The sequence below is a fragment of the Passer montanus genome, unplaced genomic scaffold, assembly GCF_014805655.1.
Source record: "Passer montanus isolate IOZ18808 unplaced genomic scaffold, ASM1480565v1 scaffold20, whole genome shotgun sequence".
In the NCBI taxonomy this organism is placed as follows: domain Eukaryota; kingdom Metazoa; phylum Chordata; class Aves; order Passeriformes; family Passeridae; genus Passer; species Passer montanus.
The window spans coordinates 8,910,996-8,933,737 of record NW_024366592.1 but is presented as its reverse complement, the minus strand read 5'-3'; the positions used below and the strand labels follow the sequence as shown (position 1 = coordinate 8,933,737).

Below are 22,742 nucleotides of genomic sequence, written 5' to 3'. Positions count from 1 at the left end.
GAGCCAGCTGAACTGAGCAGAGGCTGTTAACATACATTTTAAGGAAACAGAGGAGCTAAGCATGTGCTTTAGTGTCAGTGCATAACCTGTGAACAGGACAAGAATCCCTATAAAGAAGTCCTGCTGACTTATGACCTTACTGCTAGCATGCAGAATGTTACTGGATAACGAAACTTTTCAGAAAAAAAAAAGTCTACAAGCTTAAACACAGCAAGTCAATGAGACACACTGTTCTTAAAAGTAATGTGGGTTGAAGATGTAAGTCAGTGTGATTTAGGACAGTTTAAAGGTACTACACACTGCCAACTGACTTCACAATCTGACATTCACTCCACCAAACTCTTGTACATATCCCCAGGGCACCATAACGTGGGTTAGTGTGAATTCCCTGCATCACTCTCATGACACATCAAAAAGGGCAAGAATCTGTAGTTACTTATGTGCTTGGTAGAGTCTTCTTCATTTTAACTCTTTTTTCACTATGTGTCTACTATCTCATCCAAAAAGTCATCTACATCTTCTTCCCACAAGGATCAGTCATCCATATCTACTATCTCATCCAAAAAGTCATCTACATCTTCTTCCCACAAGGATTATTCATCCATAAGGTTTGCAGTCACTGTTCCACAAGATATTCAAACACCTACCAGTCTATCAATAAATAAGAATTCAGAAGTACTGAGGCATGTTCACCTTTCAGAGTCTTATTTTCTTATACAGCTCATTTTTCTATTATCATTCCTACACATCTTTCCACATAAGTACAAACTCTGTATCTTTGTTTGCATTGCTCTCCTTTGACATGCACCCCTTTGGGATGATGGCCAGGGACTGCCTGTAAAGTATGCATACAATTTATACATGTGATTCAATAACAATAATGCATATCTGATTTAAGACACAAAACCTCCTCATTCATGAGAAAAGCATATTGGAAGATCTCATAGAAGGAGAGTTCTGACTCCACAGCCACCTTCAAAATACTGAAAAAAGACCCACTTGTATCCCTTGAGGTCTTTTTGTGCCATTGTGTCTCTTTTCTGATATGGGATATTATGCAACGTATTTATTCCATAAACCAAACTTCTTTAAAACAAAACCCCAACACTAAGCATCACTGAGTAATGCACAGAGGGGTTCCTTCACTTTTGGTGGTTTAGAAAATATGTTTAGGGACCAAAACAAAAAGTAGTCTCTAATTTAAATACCTTTACTTGGTAGCAGTGTTTGTATGCAAACAGAAGTGCACATGCAATGACAGTTCCCTGTATTTATTACCTCTGACTTGGGATGCCATCACCTTCCCACTACAGCAGGGTGACACAGCCTATGCCCTTTGTGGCAAGCCTCAAACCAAGAAGCAGGATTTTGAGACCTGTGGGCCAAAAAAGAGGCTGCAGGTACAAAATGCCACCCACTTTCTTATCTCCAAGTATCTCTACACAAATTACATTTCCCATCTGTCATCACAACAGCACTTAGGTCAACTACTGCCATTTCTGGGAACAGGTAAAGCAGCTGAGCAAACCTGTCCTTGGGGAAAAGAAACATGCTTAGAGCTGCTTGGGTTTCTCCCATCAAGTTGGGAAAAAGTAGCACACTGTATAGCCAGCACTAGCACAGAAAATCAGAACAAGCTGGTGTACAGTTCCTGGTCCTCCTTCCCTCCGCTGGAAAGCCTGAACTGTGTTACTGCTTACCACCAAACAAACAGTAAGGAAAGCAGGAATCCCACAGAAAATACCTCCTCAAGAATTTTGCTTCTGGAGTAGGATTAAAAACAAATAAAGAAAACCCCAAACTTACAAAACTTTATAAAGCCTGAGATTCTCAAGACACCTGTCCTGAAATATTTTCTTAAGATGCATTCTTCTTGCGGATTTCCATCATCCCTCTTCTTCTCCTTTGTGCATTTCTTCCTGCCACACTAATGTTACCATGACAGCTCAGTAAATTTCACAAAATACAAGAGGGATCATGTTGTTGAAAGCCCATAACTCTGAGTACATATATGCCCAGAGGCTGCTGAGATAACTGCTGTAACAGGCAGAATTTTGTTCCTGAATCACACACAGTTTTAGCTTTCCTTCTCAGACAGAAATGCCGCTGGGTGGATACTATCTTAATCACTGTTTGTGAAGTTCCTTTGCACACTGCTTGGATAGAAGTGTCAGGAGTAAGCTAGAAGAAGACTGGCAACTTTATACAATAGGCAGGTATTTTTCATCCCTAAGTTACATTAACAATTACTCCTCTATGTCCACTTAAGTAACTCCAACACCAGCTGCAACCTCCAAGAGAGCACAACTCATACAAAAAGTACAAATTAAGGGAACTCTCTTCTAAACTTGTGAAGCAAATAAATACATTCTAACATGACCCTCACCATCTGCACAGAGACAACACAGTCCAAAAACACATCCTCTTACAAATAATGAGAGAAGTGCTACCACTTTTAACTGAAGACTTCCAAAATAGAGCAGAGGTCAGCAATTTTAATTTATTTTTTCATGCTGATATTTTGTGGGGTTCAATGATTCACATATTTGTATACCTAAGAAGGGTTTAACGTGCATAGAAAGTAAATTCCCATACACTGCAGAAATATTCTGCTTGCTGAAATGAAACTGCAAGTTTCAAACACAAGTGCATAGCACATTAAAACCTTAGGCAACAATGATTTAATTTTGATGCATTTCCATGCTCCCAAAACAGTTAAATTCCGCAGTAGATTCTCTATCACGTTTTGTTAGGAGAGAAAAATTTATTTCCTCAGTATTAATCTCATCTCAGAGGTTTATTATGCTTAGGATGGCACATTTACCTGTATCTTGAAAACAGTTCCTTTTTATTTAACTTCTTTTGAAAAGTAACCATTACATAAACATGACTCTGTAAATCCACTGATCACCTACATTTTGAATGGCATATTCTACTCTCCCCTGCTCAAAACAAATGGAACAGAATTAGAAATGTTCATATTAGTCAAAGGTTCAAGTGCCAGCTCAAAAGAAGGGATTAGAAAACTGGGGCTCCTCTGATTGGAAAAAGAGATGAGAGACATAGCAAAATGACAGAGATCTATAAAGCAGGATCGGCAAAGATGAAGTGCCTAGGAATGAGCTGTTCCCTGTCCCCTCCAATACAAGGACCAAGGGTCACCATAGAAAAACTTAGGAGGATAAAAGCATGGTGAAACAAGATGATGTGGTTCTTCATGTAACATGCTGTGGAAACCCCTGTCAGCAGCTGAGGAGAGCTCAGAAGGACCAAACAAGTCCATGCAAAAAAAGTCCTTTGAGGGTTGCTAAATATCATCACTTCTAGACACAAATAACTGGAGGCTGAAGAGTTACTCAAAGCAAAGCAATCCACGTACTTGCCCTGCCCTTCTCCTCTTCTCTAGGCTTTTCCTTGTGGCATCTGTGCTAGCTGGCCTTTTGGAATGACCTCAAGACAGATACTCGAATGTTTCTAAGAAAGCGGATGGAGACATTTTACTTTTTATACCTATTTGTATAAGCAGCATATCTAAGTGTGGTATTTTATTTCTACCACTTGTGAATAGTTAATCCTCATTACAGACAAAGAGTTACTACAAAAGAGTTCTTTCAGAGGAATTGCCATCTGAGAAATGCATTGTTGAGAAGTAATTAAGATGTTGAATACTCTATCCCTCGTTAGAATCCAGCTATTGACTCTGAAGGAGATCCTGTATGCCATCCCCAAGAAGACAACAGTTTGGATAGTTAGTCAAGGTAGCTATTAGAAATGAATGGTATTTGTTATGCAAACATGAACCTCTTGCATAAACTCATGTCAGTTTTCAAGTAGTTTTTATAAGATTGGTGTCAGCTGCCTTTCTTAACATGAGTCTCTTTTGAATGAATTTTTCTGCAATGCTGTTGCCTCGACATTAGACAGATGAACAAAAGGATTACAGGATGTCAAAATATCACAAGAATTCTTTGCATCAGGAGAAGAAGCCTAGTATTTAGCCTCCAGCAGGGCTGGCCTCTGATCTTGGGAACATCCAAGAGGTAGTCTACAGATTATACAATAATAAGAAAAATTCTCAATTCAGAGGTGTAAAGTTACACCTGACACATGACATTTGGATATCAGATATTCCTGCTTAGGGGGGAAATCAAAATGCACACAAGTGCCTCTCAGACATCTTGCAGCAGGCATGACTCATTACCTGTGACTGTGAGCAGATGAGAGCAGACATGCAAGGGCTGGTGACAGTCCCCAGGCGATGATGACACTTGAGCTGAGCTGTGCTGGCACAGCCCTCCAGCACTGGCATTTGCAGCTCCAGGAGGAGGTGCAGGACTTTGTCCAAGGCTTTGAACACTGCACCTGTGCCACGTGTAAACACACACAGGAGGGACACTGAACCAGAAGGACATACTCAGTCTCTAGGAAGCACAGTGGCATGCAGAAGGCTCCAGAGAGGACTGACATCTGACTGGAGAAGCAGACATTCTTCCCCATGGGTTTTACAACGTGCCCTTGGATACACAAGGAACTGAGCAAGCCACTCAAAGCTATTCCTGCAAAAGCAATGACTCCAGCACACCCAGGATTTACAGGAGAACATCCAAGACATTCTAAATAAACTAGCAATTAGCTTGTCCAGTTCTTGCCATTAGGGCAGAGAGCCTTTCCCTGAACAACTGTCTACAGCTGAGAAGTCCTGGGAAGGGATCTGACATTTTTCTTCAAATGCTAGTAACACAGAAAGGAAAGTGAAACCCCTAGAGAACCAGCCTCCATTTTAATTTTTGGATGTCTGCAGAGAAAGAAGTAATAGTGCTGACTCTGCTTCCAATGTGGATAACATGTAGAACGGTTGTTTTACTCTCTGGGGAAGAGGAAAGAAGTGGTTTTGCACAAAAACATCAGAGGCCCAGTGGAGGTACAGAGAAAAATGATGGTTTGGGCATTAAAGAAATTCACTGAGTTTTTCATGACGAAAAATTCAGTTGCCCACAAAAGGCACAACTTCTTTGCAGGAAAAATAAAAGCTTGGGACAAGCAAAAGGTTGGGACAATGTTACAGCGGATAAAGGCAATGGCAAGAGAGAAAATCTTGTTATTTAAGAACATCACTTGTGCATCTTTTTATTTCATAAGGCAAAGACATCTTAATCTAGTGCAACAACCCAGGTCACATCAAGGTGAATTTCCAGTAGGATGCTATGGCTTACAGAACAAGTCATGAATATTTGATGTGCCCTTTAAATATCTTAGTATCATCTCTTCAAAATAATTATCCTTGCACAGACCAATGAATCTTGCATAGATTCACTGCTCTCCTGTTTCCTTAACTCTCAGCTTAAAAAGCATAGAAATAACTTTGATCTAAGCATCTTTTCCCATTTAATCTCCACAATGGAAAAGGAAACCTAACATTTTACAGGTGTTATTAATCCCGTTTTGACGCAAAGGGATGGATTAGCAAATCACAATCTCTTCAAGATCTTTATTTTTCCTTACTTCATGATGTGGTTTTGTGAGCATTAGTTCCCACAAAAGATTTCTTTCCCAAGTATTTATGTTTATATTCACTGAGGCAGCAGATAAATAAAAAATCCCTTAATAATAGGCTCCCTTTCAATACTCTTTGCAGGAAGTACCATTATGAGCCTTTTAAAGCAGGATCCTTGTGCCATCCTGTCTGCAAGACACTGATCCTTTCATGAAGCTGGAAGGCCAGATGGAAAGAACACAAACTGGTGGAGTGGTACAGCCAGTGTGCAGAATAGAATATCCTTGTTATTATCTACACTGCCTTGGAGAATGACCTGCCCTTCAGGGTGGGGCCAAGCAGCACATCTGGATCATACCCAGCTCCAAGGCTACTGTGGCACATCAGGATTCATGCAATCTTGGATACTTCTGTGGACTTGTCACCACAGGATCTGGGTATTTTTCAACACAGCCATTTCCACTCAAGTGGGAAACCTGCTATTACTGACCCCCACAAGTGAGGGACTGTGACCCAACTATTGTAAAGGGGTACCCACAAAGCATTTAAGAACCAAAGCCAATTAGCTGTGCTGGCAATTATATGCTGGCAGGATGACTGAACTGCTGTGTAGAACAGCTACCTCGTGAGCCTCACCCACCTCACCAAGGTGTACCCAAGCAGCCAGACCCCATACACCCAAAAGTCATGTAGGGTCTAACTACCAGGAGATAATCACACTGGGCTCCTTCATCAGAAGACAGACTGTGAGGTTATGAAGCTTATGACTTAATTTTAATGGCGGCCATAGGAACACAGAAATCACACCTACTCTGAAAAAGTAAACCTTTACATAAAAAAGATTAAAAATATAACTTAGATTGCCTCCGTGAATACCAAAATGCTTCAGGAAAATCCAGGAGTTTCAAAATAGAATGAAACAATTAAATGAAAGCAGAGAAGAAAGGAAGCATATAACTGACTCATGGGACTACAGAATCCAGTAAAATTTGTAGGGTTTAAGAATCTCCCTGAAGAGGAAAATGCAACTTTGTAAGAGCAACTCTAAGAATAAAAGGCTCTTGCACAACCTTGGCTTACTTATGCAATCTGCATTTACAGTGCATTTACAGAGTTCTCTCTCTGGATGTTCCAAGAAACCAGCCTTTTAGTCTTGTCTCTGCAGCACAAAGCACACAGGCTTTTCCCCCTCTTTTAAGTCACGGGTAACATAATTTGCTATCAGCTGCTACTGTAAATTCTAACAGATCATTATGCTGCCCACTGAACTGCTATGTTAAAGTGGCTAATTGAAGACACTGAAGAAAGACTGGTGACACTCCTGGAGATCCACCAGTGCAGCAGGGTATCTGGTATCAGCTGAACAAGAAACAGGTGCCTCAGTTTCTTATCTTCCAATCAACACACATTTTCAAGCACAAAACACACTACAGACTTATCACAAGGTTGAAAAGTATTGTCTTCTATTTGCAGTATAGATATGCCATATCTATGCTAATGAAAAACTCTTTATTTACATGAATTTTTTGTTAAATATTAATGGAAGTGAGAAGAGCTATCACACCATAAATGCATCTTTATGTTTTTTTACACATGAAATATAGATTCCAAGAGAAAAACTCAGATCTTTAACCTAAATATCTTTCTATTTACAGATGTAGTGCAGACTTTCACCTTCCTTCAATACCAAGGTCAAGCTCTGAAAATAGAGAATGGAAATAATTGTGGCTGTGGTGAGGAAGAGGAAGCCTAGTCCATTTTTATGGAGTTTATTTACAGACATAAATCCCAGACCACTGATGATGACACTCCTTTGATTACTTCTTTGCATTTACTCTAATAAAAATATAAACCACAAAATTTTAAAAATTATAAAAGGCAGGGTCAGAGCAGATATCCCTAATAGTTTGTATGCTGTTTTGACTGTCTGGGCATCTTTGGTGGTGGTTAAATACGACCTATTCTGACTCAGAATTCCAACCCACTGCTTGAAGACATGAAATTTCAATGACAGCCTGATAGTAAGGAAGCCAGAGTACTGCTTTTATTCCAGGGAAAGCAGGAAATGGTCTGCAAAGTCGGTTCTTCCAGTTGCTTGATGTGCAAAGTGATAAAAATTTAAGACACTTTTTATTGCTTTACCTCCAGTGGCACAAGGATTGAACTACTTACTGGTCTTTCCTAGTTTGCTTACAGCAACTTCCCCAAAGAAGGCAAAGTGACAGGTTCCCTAGGCAATTCAAAATGAGACCTGCATATAAACAAGTTTGAAGCTTCTGACTCATGAATGATTAAGATGAAGAATACTGTGGAAGCAGTGGGGAAAAGCAACAGAGCCATCTTCTTAAAAGGAAGTAATTACATGAAAGATGTTTCTGGCCTTACAGCCAATACAACCCAACTGCTTCCTTACAAAAAAAACCTTGTGCTAGCAGAGAGGAACTGAAAATGTGATCAAAGAGGGTACCAAGAGTAATGGTCCTCTCTTGCCTCTCTTGTATGACCCTTCTCAAATTAGTCAAAACTACTGTGGGGAACTTCCTCAGTCAAAAACGTGTGTTACATATTATCCCAGCAGAGGTGAAACAAGGTACCAGGGGGTGGTGCTCATCAAAGGGTACCACTTGTTGCCAGCCTGGATCCTGACACACAATTCACAGTTGCAAGACAAGTGGAAGTTGCTATTGATTTGTTCTGACTGCTTTGGAAGTGCAAGAGCTTTCTGTTTCTCTCATCTTTCACATCATTAATTATCTTGAAAAGAGAGCATGGTGTACAGACAAGGCTTGTTATGGAGAAAACTGTGTGACTGAACACGAGGTCACAGTGCAGAACGTGACTGCAGTACCACAGGATTAGCACAGGCAGATTATTTTGCCTTTATTAATGCCTCTGAAGGTATAGTCTGTAACAAGAATTTCTGACACACATAGGTTCTCTTTGGTTGTAAAAAGAAAGTAACCTTTCAGGCACTTTATCATTCTTTTCACTGAATACATCCTTTGTGAAAAACCTGGATCACAAATTTTTTGATTTACACTCTTGGGCAAGAAAAAGACGAAAGTACTGAATTTGTCACTATCCTAACTAACACTGGCCAAACAAGCTCACTTATGCAGGCACACACAGATCCACTAATTTATGTTCTAGTACTGCAACAGGTTCTCAAAACTGCAACAAAAAGAGCCCTGGCAGAACATGCAGCAGCCAGGACAGGTTCTAGCAAATTCTAGTTCTAGTATGATGTATGAGGGGTGGTGCACTTTAGCTGTCAGATTTGTTTAGCAGAAAGTCTCCAAAGAAAAATTCAGCCTTCTGGGGAAAACAAGGTCAATGATTCAAGACTCAGTACATTTCTTCTTATTCAGACCCAGCCACAGCCTTGAAATGAAGTGATAAAGAAAAGTTCCTTTCAGCCTCAGTGCCCACATTTCAGAAGGATGGATCTATCTAATGCACTATCAAATACCCAGGAGAATAAATAAAACACTATGGGATTCTTGACTTCAACTATCATTAGACTGCTTCCCTCCTTTTTTTCTTCCCCTCTAAACTGGAATGCTCTGAAACTGTGTTTACCCATGGCTAGTTAAGGATGCCAGGTGCTCCCCAGAGTCTCACATTCCTTTGCTCTCAGAATACTCCAGCTCCTCTCAGCACAGCTTCCCCGTTTACCTTCTGTCGCTGCTGAATGTTGCTCACTGTGTCTGGCTGGAACTCCAGCTTGTCTGTTCTGCAGAGTTTCCAGTATAAAATAATAACAATCAGGAGCACCACGGCCACCGGGACTGCCACCCCAACGATAATCCACAGGTTGCTGTTCTGAGTCTCTGAAGTGGGCTCCTTCAGCTTCTCCACAGCTGTAAAGTGCAAAGGAACACAGCAATATTACACAGTGGTTATATATCGAACTGAGAACACTCCAAGGTTATGTATTTTTATATTCTTGTAAATGCTAATTAAGGAATTTATCAGAAACCAGCTACACATCACAGGAAATGTCATCCCACTGTAAGTTCAGGTATGTCATGCTCAGGAAGCATGGGGCAGGAGATCAATTGTCCTGGCCCACCTTCTGAAGAGCTGTACTTAAAATACTAATGAAAATGGCTCTTATGCCACATCATCCTGTAACCCAAAACTAAGCTGACACAGTGAAATGGGTCTAAAAAAATTACTCTACCACTAGCAAAGGTAACACAGACTCTCCAACTGCCTGTTTCCTGCTTTAGGCAATATTACCAGTTGTCTCTTCTCTTTAACATTTTATTATCAAAACCAATTTGAACCTCCTCCACAAGGTGTACAGTTCTGCATTGCTGATTACTTTTTTTCTTCTCTCTGTTTTATTGTCAGTGTGTGAGATCCTTTAGGTCCAAGCAGAAAACAAAACTGCTGGGAAGGGTAATCAAACAAGTTATTCTTGCAAAAGGTAAACTGAAATAAATGACAAAACTTTTATTTGCTAATTTTGCACAGTGGTTAATTATGGATCTAAAAACCACAGCAATAATACATTTTTAGTCAAATTGATGCACTTCCTTAAAAATTATGTTTTCAAGTTAAAAAGAGTATTTCTCTTTTTTTCTATATATTATTTTATTAGTAGTCATTCCAATGATGAGCCTAGAACTTAAAGGGACATATCTAACAGCTCATTTCTGGCATTATGTTTTCTGTTATAAAAATAATCTTTTTTTGGTCTAGTTTCTTCCAATAGAAGCACTTGAAGATTTTTATGACTCTAACTTTTAGAAGAGCTTTCAAATGACAGGTCAAAGATAATGAGCTTCAACATGCACTATAAGCTGTGAACATTTTATGAAGTTTGTTCAACATTTATCATTTTTGAAAAGAGAATTTATTCTTGCAACATTGTTCACTTCTGTCTAACCAGCATTACAGTCCATTAATGGATATTGAGGAGATGTATACAAGCTACTGACCTATCTGTACACAACTGTTTTAACGAGGGACAAAATTTAGAAACACATACAGATGGTACAATTATTACTATTTTCTTTCTTTTCTTTCTGCAGAGAATTTTAAATCTCAGACACATGCTTCTTGCTTGTTCTGTTGGCAAAATACCCTGTGGTACCATGTAACTCATGCCTCCATATTGCACAGAAATGAGAATAGGTAATTAAACCTTCGTACCAATGAGGCATTTTGCAGACCACACTTGTCTCTTCCTCAGATACCTTTAAGTTCCTTTCCTAACTGTAACATGGAATTTTGAGTAGGTATTCTGTCATGCTACTAACTGAAAATTATTTATATACCAAGCCTCCTGAATGAAGCAATTATGAGTTTACATGACCTATCCTATTTATTCTGATGTATATCTAGTTAAAAAAATCATGTCACTTTTATGTTATATTCATTAAAAGATCATATTACTTATATATTGCTGATGGACAAACAAGTAAAACCAAGGTCAATCATATTCCATGGAAGAAATAAATGCCCCAACTACCCTTAATGTACATCTTTCATAGAAAAAGTAATTCAAACAAAAAAGCAGTGAAAAACTGGTGTTAAAATACACTGCCATTACTCAGCTAAAGGAAACACCCATCTGATACCCACACACTCCCATCTCCCAGCTGTGGGGTTTGTGCAGGCTCCTGGACAACACAAACTGTAAAGAAATACTGGCCTAGCAGGATGACATGAAAATGGCAGGCAGGTCTTTAGTCAGCACCGCACTTTTCCAGCACAAGCACAGAGTGAATGCAGTGAGGCTGCACTTAAGGACCCTGCTGCAACCCTTAGCTCAGCAGTGTCTTCGAGAGGCACAGCAACACTGCACAGCTTACTGCAAGGCTGCTAAAACTGACTTCCTCAGGCGAGTCAGAGCTGCAGCACCCCAAGAACAGAACACTGCAACAGTGGGCACCGTGCAGGGCCATGACCTGCAGAGGCAAAGCCAGCCCCCCCGTTTGCCTTGGCTGGCAGTGGCGCGCCAGGGACGGGGCTTACGCTGCGCAACGCTGCCCTCGATGCGGTAGCCAAGGATGATCGCAGCCCGCTGGATGTCGACTCTGTTCATCAGGTCTGAGCACTTCAGAGCACTCAGTCTCTCCCCATCTTGGTCCTCCACGAAATAGATCAGCTCCACGGGGTTATCAACACCAACTAAGCGCGACACGTTCACAATCTGAAAAGAAATTGCAAAGCTTTTACATTTTAAGTTGTATGTATTTGGAGCTCCCATACATTTTGTCTAAAGAGTTCATACTCTCTCTCCCCTGTTGTAACTGAAAGGAAAATTTCAAGGGAGGTGATTCCTTATAAAATACATTGTTATGGCTAACCTTTGCTTTTCCCCCTCCTACTCGTATCATAAAAACATACACATCTGGTAAGTAAGAGAACTGCTTTCACTCTAAAGATGCCAACACTGTGCCACCCTGGAAGCCTCTACTGCCTTTAGCAATGGTTGGTTAGAAGAAGGGTGACTGCATTTTCCTTTCTCTAAATACCTACTCTAACTTTGATTTGTTATTCATAACACACACAGCTCTTTGCTCCAGTTTTTCTAAATGTTACACAGCTACACAGGTGAATATTCTGTTAGCATCAAATAAAACTGTTTGCTCTGTTTCAACTTAAGCACTTAGCACAATCACCTTCATTCTCCACACAGCTCCCCTTGTGGCATCCACCCTTCTTCAGGGAAGAATGTACTGGATGCTGTGGGAAGGAATTCTTCCTACCTACATCTAAAGACATTAATAATCAAAAGAATGCATGCTATGAGGAAGCCCTGTAGACACTCTCTAACCATCAAACATCTACATTGCATATGAGAACCGCATAACTTTGAATTCCTGTAAAATCTTTTTATATAACAACTCTCCTCTGTTTAACCATTTACCATGTAATGGTGAGCTCAAACTGGAATTAGGACAATGAACAGTAGGAGGTATTCTGTTGTGATTTTTTTCAAAGAGTGTGAAGGGCTCTAGAAGGAATTGATATAGTTACGTATTTTGCTTCCTTCAGAATTAGCCTTCTGTTATAAAGTACATATTTAATAAATTATAATCTGAGAAACTGCCCATACGCCTAAAGTAAGGCAAACACACAAATGTTTGCACATGTCCTAAAAAAACAGTTCTCAGGAATGGTAACAGCATGATGTATATATACATATAAGTATATAGTAAAAACAAAAAAAAAGAGGGGAGAGAAATGAAACAAGAGAAAGCACAGTTGTCATAAAAATCTTCTAGGACAAATCAAGTGAAAGCAAAAAGTAATGTTCAGTGTCAGATATATTTGATGCAAGAAACAGAATATCTACAAATAGAGCAGGAAAAAGTGCAGATCTCAAACACAGCAAGAGCTGCTAACAGGACCCTTAAATGATGCTGCTGCTCCCCTGAATGCCATTCCCTCTTCTATCAACTAAGGGAAAACAAATTCCTGACTTAAGGTAAAAAAACAGCATCAATAAATGAGCAGCTGTAAAGCTAAATCTGGCTTCATTGACCACAAATATACAATTAGTTAACAAATGCCCAGAGCTTTATGTTATATTACATCTGCTTCAGGTGGGTTGCCACAGCCAGATCTCAGTGCACAGAGCAGCAGAGTGTACAGACTGGTATCTGCTCCCAGCACAGACGAAACCTTCCCAAACAGCACCTAACTCACATGGAGGGTGAGGGAGCTGAAAGGCCATGTGTGACTGAAAATCAATGGGTTCTTACTTTTAATTTTATCAAGCCCCTCTGTGCATAACCAGAGAATCAGAGAAAATTAGAAAATTCTTAAACTGAGCTATGATACATTTTATGGCCCATGAAGAATCCAAGGAGTATAATTATGTGTGTTACACACATCAGGTCATGGTACTAAGCTGCCTGTATGGGTTAACAAAGGAACTTCTCCACAGCTGCCTTTAGAAAAGGCAGAGGGTAAGAAGGACAAGATTTCAGTGCAAGTTCTCACAATGGAAACTGGACAAATTTTAACACAGAATTAAAAACAACAGCATATGGCTCCCTATGCTGAGGAACAGGGATTAGTGAGAACATAGAAGAGGAAGCTGGAGGTGTTTCAGCACAGAACAGAGAACATGGGAACAAGCACAAAAAAGTTCAGTGGAGGTGCAGGCTAGTGCTGATGAACTAAGCTCAATATTTTAAGCTACATTTTATCTGAAATAATTTCTTCTGAATACACAGTATTTTATGACTGCTCACATCATACAGAGAGAGAAATTTCACAGAGAGAAGCTGCAGACAAAATTTCAAAACCATGGGGAGATGGTTATGGATTTCTGTTCTGGGAAAGCTGGTGACTAGCAGGGTAGTCTGGAAACAGATACAAGACATAAACCCAGTACTGTGACAATAGCAGTACCTCAGTCTTCATCTAAATTTCACTTATTGATTTTTGTAACTAGCCTCTGAGTTTGCTGAAACACAGGAAATGGCATACTGGGTCTGAAGTCTTTTAAATCTGGTCATGGAATTGAGGTACACAGTCACTGTGCCTGTTTGTTACAGAGTTTCTGTATTCTAAGTTTTGACACATGGTTCCAAATTATACTCTTTGTGCAGCTTCAGACTGCTTTAGTCTCTGTCCTTGAGAATGATAAGCATGCAAGCAGAGACAAATACTATTTGCCAGGCATCCAGCAAAGCTGCCCACATGTAAGGAAGCATTTAAGCGTTTTACATTTATACTTTGGCAGTGAGAGATGACATAGGGAGGGAAGAGATAGAGGAATTTTAAATGCAGGAGGCAGAAAGTTGGTGGGGGGAATAAGAAAAGACTAATTCAACTCCTGTGTACATAAATGATACCATCTTTGTTGATGCTAGATGTACATTTAACCTCCACAGAGGAAAGTTTTAACTGTGTTCAGGTGCCAGTAAATTTAATTTAAAAAGTGTTTTCAAGTGAATATCATAGGTCAGTGAACAGAGTTGCCTTGGTAACAAAATCTAGTTGGTAATTTCAGGCACGGAAATACAAGTCACGGTGGGGAAGCTTCCAAGGCATTCTCAGAGTCCTGGCCAGCCAGTGGGATGTCCTGGTCAGCAATCCCCACAGGAGCAAGGAAGCCCTGGGGAACTGCTTCAGGGTCTGGAAGGCATGAGCACTACTTAGGAACAAGCAGATATGCACACACAATCTCCAGTGCTCATGCAGGAGGATTATTTCCCTTTCTTTCCTTCCTTCCTTCATCATACTGGAGAAAAATTAATCTCAAAATACCCTCTTTCAGTCTTATTAAGGGTAGGATTTTAGTGTCTGGGCAATTAATTCAAGCTGCACTGTGGTCAGCAGACAGAGGTACAAGCAGGCTGTGAGCAACCTGACAAGAGGAACCAGCTGCTGCCTGGGATGGCTGCTGGAGGGGCCAAAAGCCTCAGAGGAAAAGGTGAAGCAGCAGCAGTGCCCAAAGGCTTTATTTATAAACCTAAAAACTCACAGCAAGACAGGCTCTCCTCAGCCAGGAGAGACACACAAGCTGTCAGCAGAAAAACATGAGAATGAATTTTTGCCTTAATGAAAAGCTCAATTTAATCATTACATTCTCTCAAGCTGCTACTCCTCACACACATTGCAACTAAAATGCTGCCTAACATGTTCTTTAAATCAGAACATTCCTCTTTGTTTAATTTACTAGGATCAGCTTTTCACTTTCTATTAGGTTCAAAGGTCCAAGCATGTTGAAATAAAGGAAAATTAATTTTTTTATTAGCTTCTGGTATATTTTTAAACTACCATTAAACCCTCTAATTCCTAAAAAATGTAATAAGAATTATTACAGTAAACCATAACAATATATATATTTTAGATATTAAAATATAAATACAGCACAGATGTCTGCAGATGCAATGCAAGCCACAGTAAGCATGTGCCTTCAAATCTGCAGTAACAGAAGATACACATTGAAAATATGTATGACCTACTCTGTCAAACATTAGTACAATGTTCCACAAAAATCAGTGGAACTATCAGAAGTACAACAACCACGTGTGAGGCTTCAGAGGGGTTTTTGTACATAATGGTTACAGGCTTTTTTCTCTTTTTATCGTGGAGTGCCACCTGTTAACAGCACAGACAGTCAAACAGGAGGGGAAAGCCTGCTATCTGGGTACCATCCAAAGCTCTTCTTCAGAGTTCCCAGGTTTGAAGCATAATTTTTAACATTCTTAGGTTACTAACACATGCCTTTAGAAATGAAATCTAAACCTCAAAAGGTATCACTTCTATTTCCTGAGCACGTGAAAGGAAACTAATATGCCTGCAGTAACATTCACAAATAATTGCTTCACCTCTTGACCTGCAGTTCTGATTTTCCACAGAGCTTAGAAATGTCACATTTCAATACACTAGAAATATATTTCACCTCAGGAAAAACTCTGTTCTAGAGGGTCACAAGGCAAGTGAAATGTGAGTCTAGTCTTTAATGGATATATATACATGTTCTGTTAAAACTGCAACACTTTTGGTGCTGGCAGCTTTCTTTCTTATTTTCACTTCACTGTGCTCTACTATCACAGCAGTCATTGATTTGTGTGCAAGAAATATATATGGGAAAATATGAATGTAAAGCCCAAGAAACATTATTAGCTCTTCCAGAAGATACAAACACACTTGAAACACAGCTTATAAACTTGGCTAAGAGGAACAGAATTAACAGCAGTAAAAGGTTTATGGCAGATGCCTGTGCACAAGATCCTCAGCTAACAGGGGAACATCCTTGAAAGAACTATCCTTCAGTCTGGAGCCCACTACCAGGTGCATCAGTGCAGCTGCACACCACAGCCTCTCAGGCTGTCTCACCTGCCAGGCACCTGAACATCCTGCCAAGGCAGCTACCAAGGAGCTGCGGCACCTGCAGGTACCTGCTGCTGTGAGCCAGGAAAGCAGGACAGCCAGCACACACACTTCTCTGCAAGGTATCTCTTCAGCCTCCCTCCTTCCACATCTCCTTTGTTACAGCTCTCACCCTACCTGAAAGGGTGGGCTGGGAGCACCTGGAGAAGCCCAGTGATGGGAAGATGTGCTGACTGTAATGAACAGAATCCTCCTCTGCCCAAAGACAGCAGTTGGCAAGCTCTTTGCACTAATTAAGTGGCATAAATGAGCAGCACTGCTGTCTGGAACACGAGCTGCAGACCTCATCTTATGTCCCAGTACATAATACAAAGTCAAAAGAAAAATGCTGTATTTTCACTTTCCAAAATACCACTCCTTATCTAAAAAGGATGTGCCCATAATTTTGTGCATGAAAAAAATAAATTACCTGAGCTTTATTGTGCAAAGTCATAAAACTGTAATCTAAACATACACATTTTATAGGCTGTGGTATCTTCACTAGCAACATAAGGAATATTTGTTTAATTTATATGCAAAAGGAGGACAAAAGCATAATGAACAAAGTGCAATAAGAGATGTTGGGAATAGGAGATCTGAAGCAGACACCTATTTGCAGCAATTCAAAGCTCTACAGAAGAAAAATAAAATAAAATCTCTATTACTGAAACAGATGTTTCTGAGATAGGAAAGCAGAAGTAAGAATATCCCAACATCTGGAACTTTAAGTGATAGCAAAAACTGTAGGATTAAATTAAATAAAGACAATAGGTCTGAAATGCAAAAAGGGCATCTGGGAGGTAAACCAACTGTCAATGAATTAGCTGGAAAAGGTAATTTTTAAGAAGATGAGCCATTAAAAAAGTACTTTGGCTTTCAGATTGTTGAACTGACTAGAAAGAACACATCAGAATTTAAAACTTTAAATAGCCAAATCTTCTTGGACTTTATGTGAATAAATCCACCTGTGACTCTAAAACTCTAAAGCAGCACTGGAATCCAGATATCAGAAGTTGCTATGTGTGCATAATTTGGTACGATTATTCATTTTAACCCGAAATTCAACCCTGTGAACAGCAGTACTGCAACAAATAAGAAGTTAAGGGGTACAATGTACTACTCTACTGCTCCACCAAGCCACACACAATTCTACTTTGTATTTCTACACCACTGCCAAAACATCACAGAGAGCTGTGAAGTAGCTGTCCCAGGAGATAAATGTTTTTCAGGTGATCATCCTGTCTCCTTTTGCTAGGTGCCTCGTGTAAGCCAAACAAGAGAGAACACTTCTAAAACAAGACGTTGGTAGAACAATTTTCACTGTTGTTTCTAAGAAGCCATCAGAAATTTTTAGTAGGCACTTAATCAGTTATTTGCATTTGTTATGTTTAGCTTAAAAGACACGTGTGGTGCTTGAAAGAAGACCCATATTTTAGGTGCAAAACACAAGTATCACCAAGTAGCTAAAGGTGATACATGCTTTTGAGTCAGACTTCTCAACTCAAAACCTGAACACTTTGTTAACACTCATGTTAACTAATTCAGTCATTTATTATCCTTTATCTTTCATCCTCTGATTTTGAGCTTGTAATACCTGCACGATGTTGCTGCCTGCAAAACTGGCCCGTCTCCAGATCCTGCCTCTGAGCAAAGCCTCGTTGAAGAGGTGAGCGAGCTTCCGCTCCATCTCAGCCCGGAACACTTCCTCCTGGATTCGCTGGTCCACCACACCCAGGAGAACTGCACGGCACACAAAGCAACCCAAGAAAACAAATTCATTAGTAAAACTTCCCAGTTTCTTCTCCACAACTTCAATTACAAGCTTTGACTTGCCCTGGGGCAGCTCAGGGATAATTTGAGAGCACCTGTATTTAACTGGGAATTCTGGCCTGTTCAGGTGGAGGTTACTTGCTGGAAAAGGGATAGATTTGGTGGGAAAAAGTCAAAATAAATAATTTGGGGGAAAAAAAATCAGACAGAGGATTTTTTTTTGAACCTTAACCAGGTTAGACAGACCCAGGATAATAAGGCAACTATTTCAATTCTAAAAATGCATAAAATCATGAGCATTCAATGAATTTTTACAAACTGCTAAAAGAGAAAACTTAGTCTAAATCATCTGCTTCAACTAATTGCAGTCAAAAGTGTTGTGTTCAGAAGTGATGAGCTGGAGATGGGGAGGGCAAGGGTTCAGAGTCCTGGAGAAAAAATAGAACAGCAGGACATGAATGAAGCTGTGTATTCAAATGCAACTTCTCCAGATAAGATTAACAAGTATGCCAATCACAGAAAAAAATAAAAAAATGTTTGCAGCCCTGCTCAAGTGGCAGCCAGGTACCTGGGCCACTGGGGCAGCTAATGCTGAGAGGAATCCCTGAAGGAAGGTGAGAAAAAGAATGGACTTTTACTAGCAAGATGGCATCCAGTAGGAGAAATGTGGAGTGAATGGAGCAGTAGTCATTCAAATGAAGCAACTGAACAGTCCTCCAGGACAGCAAACCAACTCACTGCTGACTGCATCAAATAAATTCAGCTGTAATTCTCCTCCACTAAAAATACATGTATTTTTCAAAAGTGGCTTTTTCTGTGTTTCCACATTTATTTTTTTAAGTGTAGAGCTTAATGAAAAGCCACCAGTCAGATAAAATCAATTAAATATAATTTTAATTTTTTGACATTTTACACCAAATCTATTAAAGCCACTTTTTCAATTTGAAGCTTTCACTGTAGATGTCAGAGAAAGGAAACATTTTCATGATTTCTCACTGAGATCAACAGCATCTGTCTTCTCAATTCAATCACAGACTAAGTATCTCAGAATTAAATAGCAAAACAGACAGTGACCTAAGGGTATTATATACACCAAGCAGAAAACTGTTCTTGCCTGTGTATTGGATTTCAGTATCAATAAATTATGTTTAATAGCATGAATTGTATTCTACAACAGAGGGAGAACACTGTATATCCCAGCTTTTTATGACTACTGGGATACATGTGCATATATCTGGGTAATGTGATATTAAAAAATCTTTACATGCATAGATTCTATCATTTTCCCATGTCATGATTCATTACCCTTAAAATACAAAACACTGACTGAAAGCAATGATCAAGCCAAAGTCTACTAGCTCTTCCCAGAATCCTGCAAGAACTGAGACTACAAAAATTTCCTCTGCAGAGGAAAAAAAAGAAAATTGCTGCAATTGGCTTTCAAAATCTTAGAGGCAGAAGTTTATCAAAACTCAAGGGAATGTGATTTCAGAGCTGAAAGAACCCTTTTTTACTGCAGGAGCTAAGGGAATTTTCAGCAGCAATGGACAAACCTAAGGCTGAGCAAGAGAAGGAGCAGGTGGAGCCAGAAAAGCCAACATAAATCTCTAAGGAAGGATGCCACAGGTTACGAGACACACACAGGAGCTTCTCCCACATCAGTGAGCATTATCTGAAATTCTAAATCTCTCTTCTCTGAAACAAACCACGTGGGCAACAGAAACTGAGGTGCAATTTGGTTTCCTGCTTAATGAGTAAAGTGGTGATGGGTAGGAGGAGACAGGGAAACCTGGAAAAAAAAAGCAAATCTATACAATAGGTGAACTAGAGGTGATAAAAGTTGTAGGAAAACAAGAGTGTATCCAGTGGGGCACCTGCACCCAAAAATCAAGTTTGGTAGGCAAAGCCTCCTCACCAGTCAGGCTTAAAAGCAGCAGGTAAGACCTACAGCAGGCAGGCAACCTCAACAGCCTTTGAGCACCTAAATGTGACAGCTCAAGCACATCTGTAAATTACAGAATAAAACATTCAGAAGACTTTGGTGGGAGGGATCTTCTGTGAAAGAATCAGAAGAGATCAATGAAATGTGATGAAACTTTCATGTACTCAGAATTCATCTATTTTCACTCTGGTTTATTCTGAGCATGTTTTGGTAGAAAGTGTCACACAAATAAAATTTTAATTTTCACTTAAAATAGATACCTAAAAATCAATGTGGCATATTGACAACATGCAGTGTAGATACTTTATGCCTGACAGTCTGAGCTGTTTGACTAAGAATTAGCTGCCTTACAGACAAAAAGTGCTTTGTGTGCATTATCAAGGAATTTCAGTAGTTAATTCTAGACCAGGGATTTATATTTCCCAGATATTCCAGGTCACTGGGCCTTTGGTTTTAGAATTTATTCAGCTCAGACATGTTATTACCTCATAAAAATGCAGCACCCCATAGCTACTGATATTTATGCAGGCTAGTTATACCACTACCAAAACTAATTGCACTTTTACTTACTCACAGAGACCATACGTACCTGTTCTCACCCAGGAAGATTTCATCAGCTGGGACACATTAAGCTTGGGATAATGGAAGGCTGAAGAAAAAACAGAATGGAGGAAAAACATCCATAAGAACAGTTTTCTAAACAACATACACAAAACCAGAAGCCACTACATAATTTATACTGTCAGCAAGCATCTTATTTACACAGATGCATTTCTGCTCCTGAGGCAATGCAGACACAATGGCAAGGGAAGTGCTCCCAACGTACACTGCTGAGTTTGTCTCTAACAAAAAGAAGCTGACTGAAACAGTCAGATTTATTACGTGAAAGACTCCAAGCTGCTGCAGCGAGGTCATTGCTCCCAGGAATTTAAAAGCTCACTGTCTGAGTTGTGACTCTTACTGAGCTAGCTGCAGGATCAGACTCTTGCTCAAAGGGCAGTGAGGCAACTCGTGAGTGTCTCAGGATGAAAGTAAGACCTTCTCTGAGGCAGAAACTACAAGGAAACAGTAAATGTAAAGCAGAGAACTAAACACATATGATTTGTGTTCCAGCCTTGTGCAGGGGGAAGCATTTAAAAAACCACCACCTTGATAATTAGTTTTTTTTTACAAAACCCACAAATGTAGAAACACTGCTGTAGACAAACCTCGTGGCTTTTCTGCTTGACTTGGTGGCTCCAAACTTCCTAATGTCTCAATTTTTCAAAAAAACCCAAAACTCTGCTCCAGAGGGAAATCCTTGCCCCAGCAAGAAAAACAGTCAATTTCTACTGAGTTCAGTAGAGATAAGATTTTTCCCAAGGTTTCCACTGGAGAGCAGTAAAGACATGTTGGGAAAGAAGTGAAGATGGGGGCTGGGCCAACAGTTTCCTCAAGGGAAGTCTTAAGCTTCACTATGGAAATAAGGAAGAGGAATGGTCTTAACTTTCTCAAAATATTTAATCCAGATGAATTTTGCTAAGCATTATACAAAGGTTAATTTTTAAACCATTTCATGAACAGAAAGAACGCAGCACATAACAATTAAATGACCTGGCCCATGCTGGATCAATTTAGAATAAAGGTGCCTACAGTTGTGGACTAGTTTGCCACTACTCCACATTTCAGGGAAGTAGAAAACTGAAGTTTTTCTAATTTAATGATGCAAGAATTTGTAGACAAGTCGTTCTCTGTCAGTGTACCAAAAATCTGATTCTTTTCCCATTAAAAAGCTTAGGAATTTTTTGGTTAAGCTTAAAGCAAAAGAATCATTAGTACATTTTACCTTTTACTTTCATGGATATATAACTAACTCCTATTGGAAGAAAAAAATAAAAGAAAATCTGGTTATTACACCTTTATTTCAGTAATAGCACCACTAGCTTCAAGAAGACCACCTGGCTGGTACTCTGTGACTTATTATTCAGAAGGGTGCTAGAACAGGGTCCTTTTTTTCTGAACAGGAAAACCTGGCCCTCTATGTAAGTGATGCCAGTGCATTAAATTTCCAAAACTCTCAGACTAGCAAAAAGCACCTCAGAGTCCATTTAAACACACCCATTTATTTTTGGCATCCTGCTACTCGATTCTTCTGATTGTACCTTTTAGATTGAAATTCTATTTACTCTAGTCATGCAATTGCTTACTTCAATTTAGAAACGGAAGCTGAACGAAAAAAGCATAAACTAAACTGAAAACTGATTCTGTTGTTTTCCAACTCATGGAAAGAGCATGATAAGGAAATCAAAAACCTTCCAGTGACCATAATGCTTTGAACTCCTAGCAATTGTGAGATTTTTCTTCTTTAACCCAAAATCATGCTTCGCTTCAATACTTACACTCTTCACACTTTTTCTAATTAGTACTTGAAAATTATTTAATTAATGCAAATTTCTGGGTGACTATTCATTTAAACTTTCCACAGAATTAATGTAACTTAAAAATAAACCAACTTGAGCAGAAAATCTTGACATTGAAAAGGAAGATGTGCTGTGATCATTGCCAATTAAGACTAGGTTCTAAAACCTGACAAAGAATGCTGAAAATTGTCAGAAGTCAGCAAATCTAGGTTCCAATTCTTATACCACAGGTCACTCCAGTGTCTCACTGACACACAGACCTTGGACTCATGTGGAGTCTCAGCACTGC

The 22,742-nt window shown here is 39.6% G+C and overlaps 1 protein-coding gene across 7 annotated transcripts in view; it reads right to left on the bottom strand.

The window, feature by feature from the left end:
- Positions 1 to 22,742, bottom strand: part of KIAA1549 (KIAA1549 ortholog) — a 142,072-nt gene that overhangs the window by 31,823 nt on the left and 87,507 nt on the right. For all 7 annotated transcript variants that reach the window (XR_005627352.1, XR_005627353.1, XM_039708056.1 and 4 more), the window contains exons 7-10: positions 20,644 to 20,703; positions 17,937 to 18,082; positions 11,480 to 11,657; positions 9,170 to 9,354 (exon numbers count right to left, since the gene is read on the bottom strand). Coding sequence is in view for 5 of the 7 variants with exons in the window: in XM_039708056.1 (XP_039563990.1) it covers positions 9,170 to 9,354; positions 11,480 to 11,657; positions 17,937 to 18,082; positions 20,644 to 20,703 (569 nt within the window). In the remaining 2 variants the exon portion in view is untranslated. The remainder of the gene's footprint in view (positions 1 to 9,169; positions 9,355 to 11,479; positions 11,658 to 17,936; positions 18,083 to 20,643; positions 20,704 to 22,742) is intronic.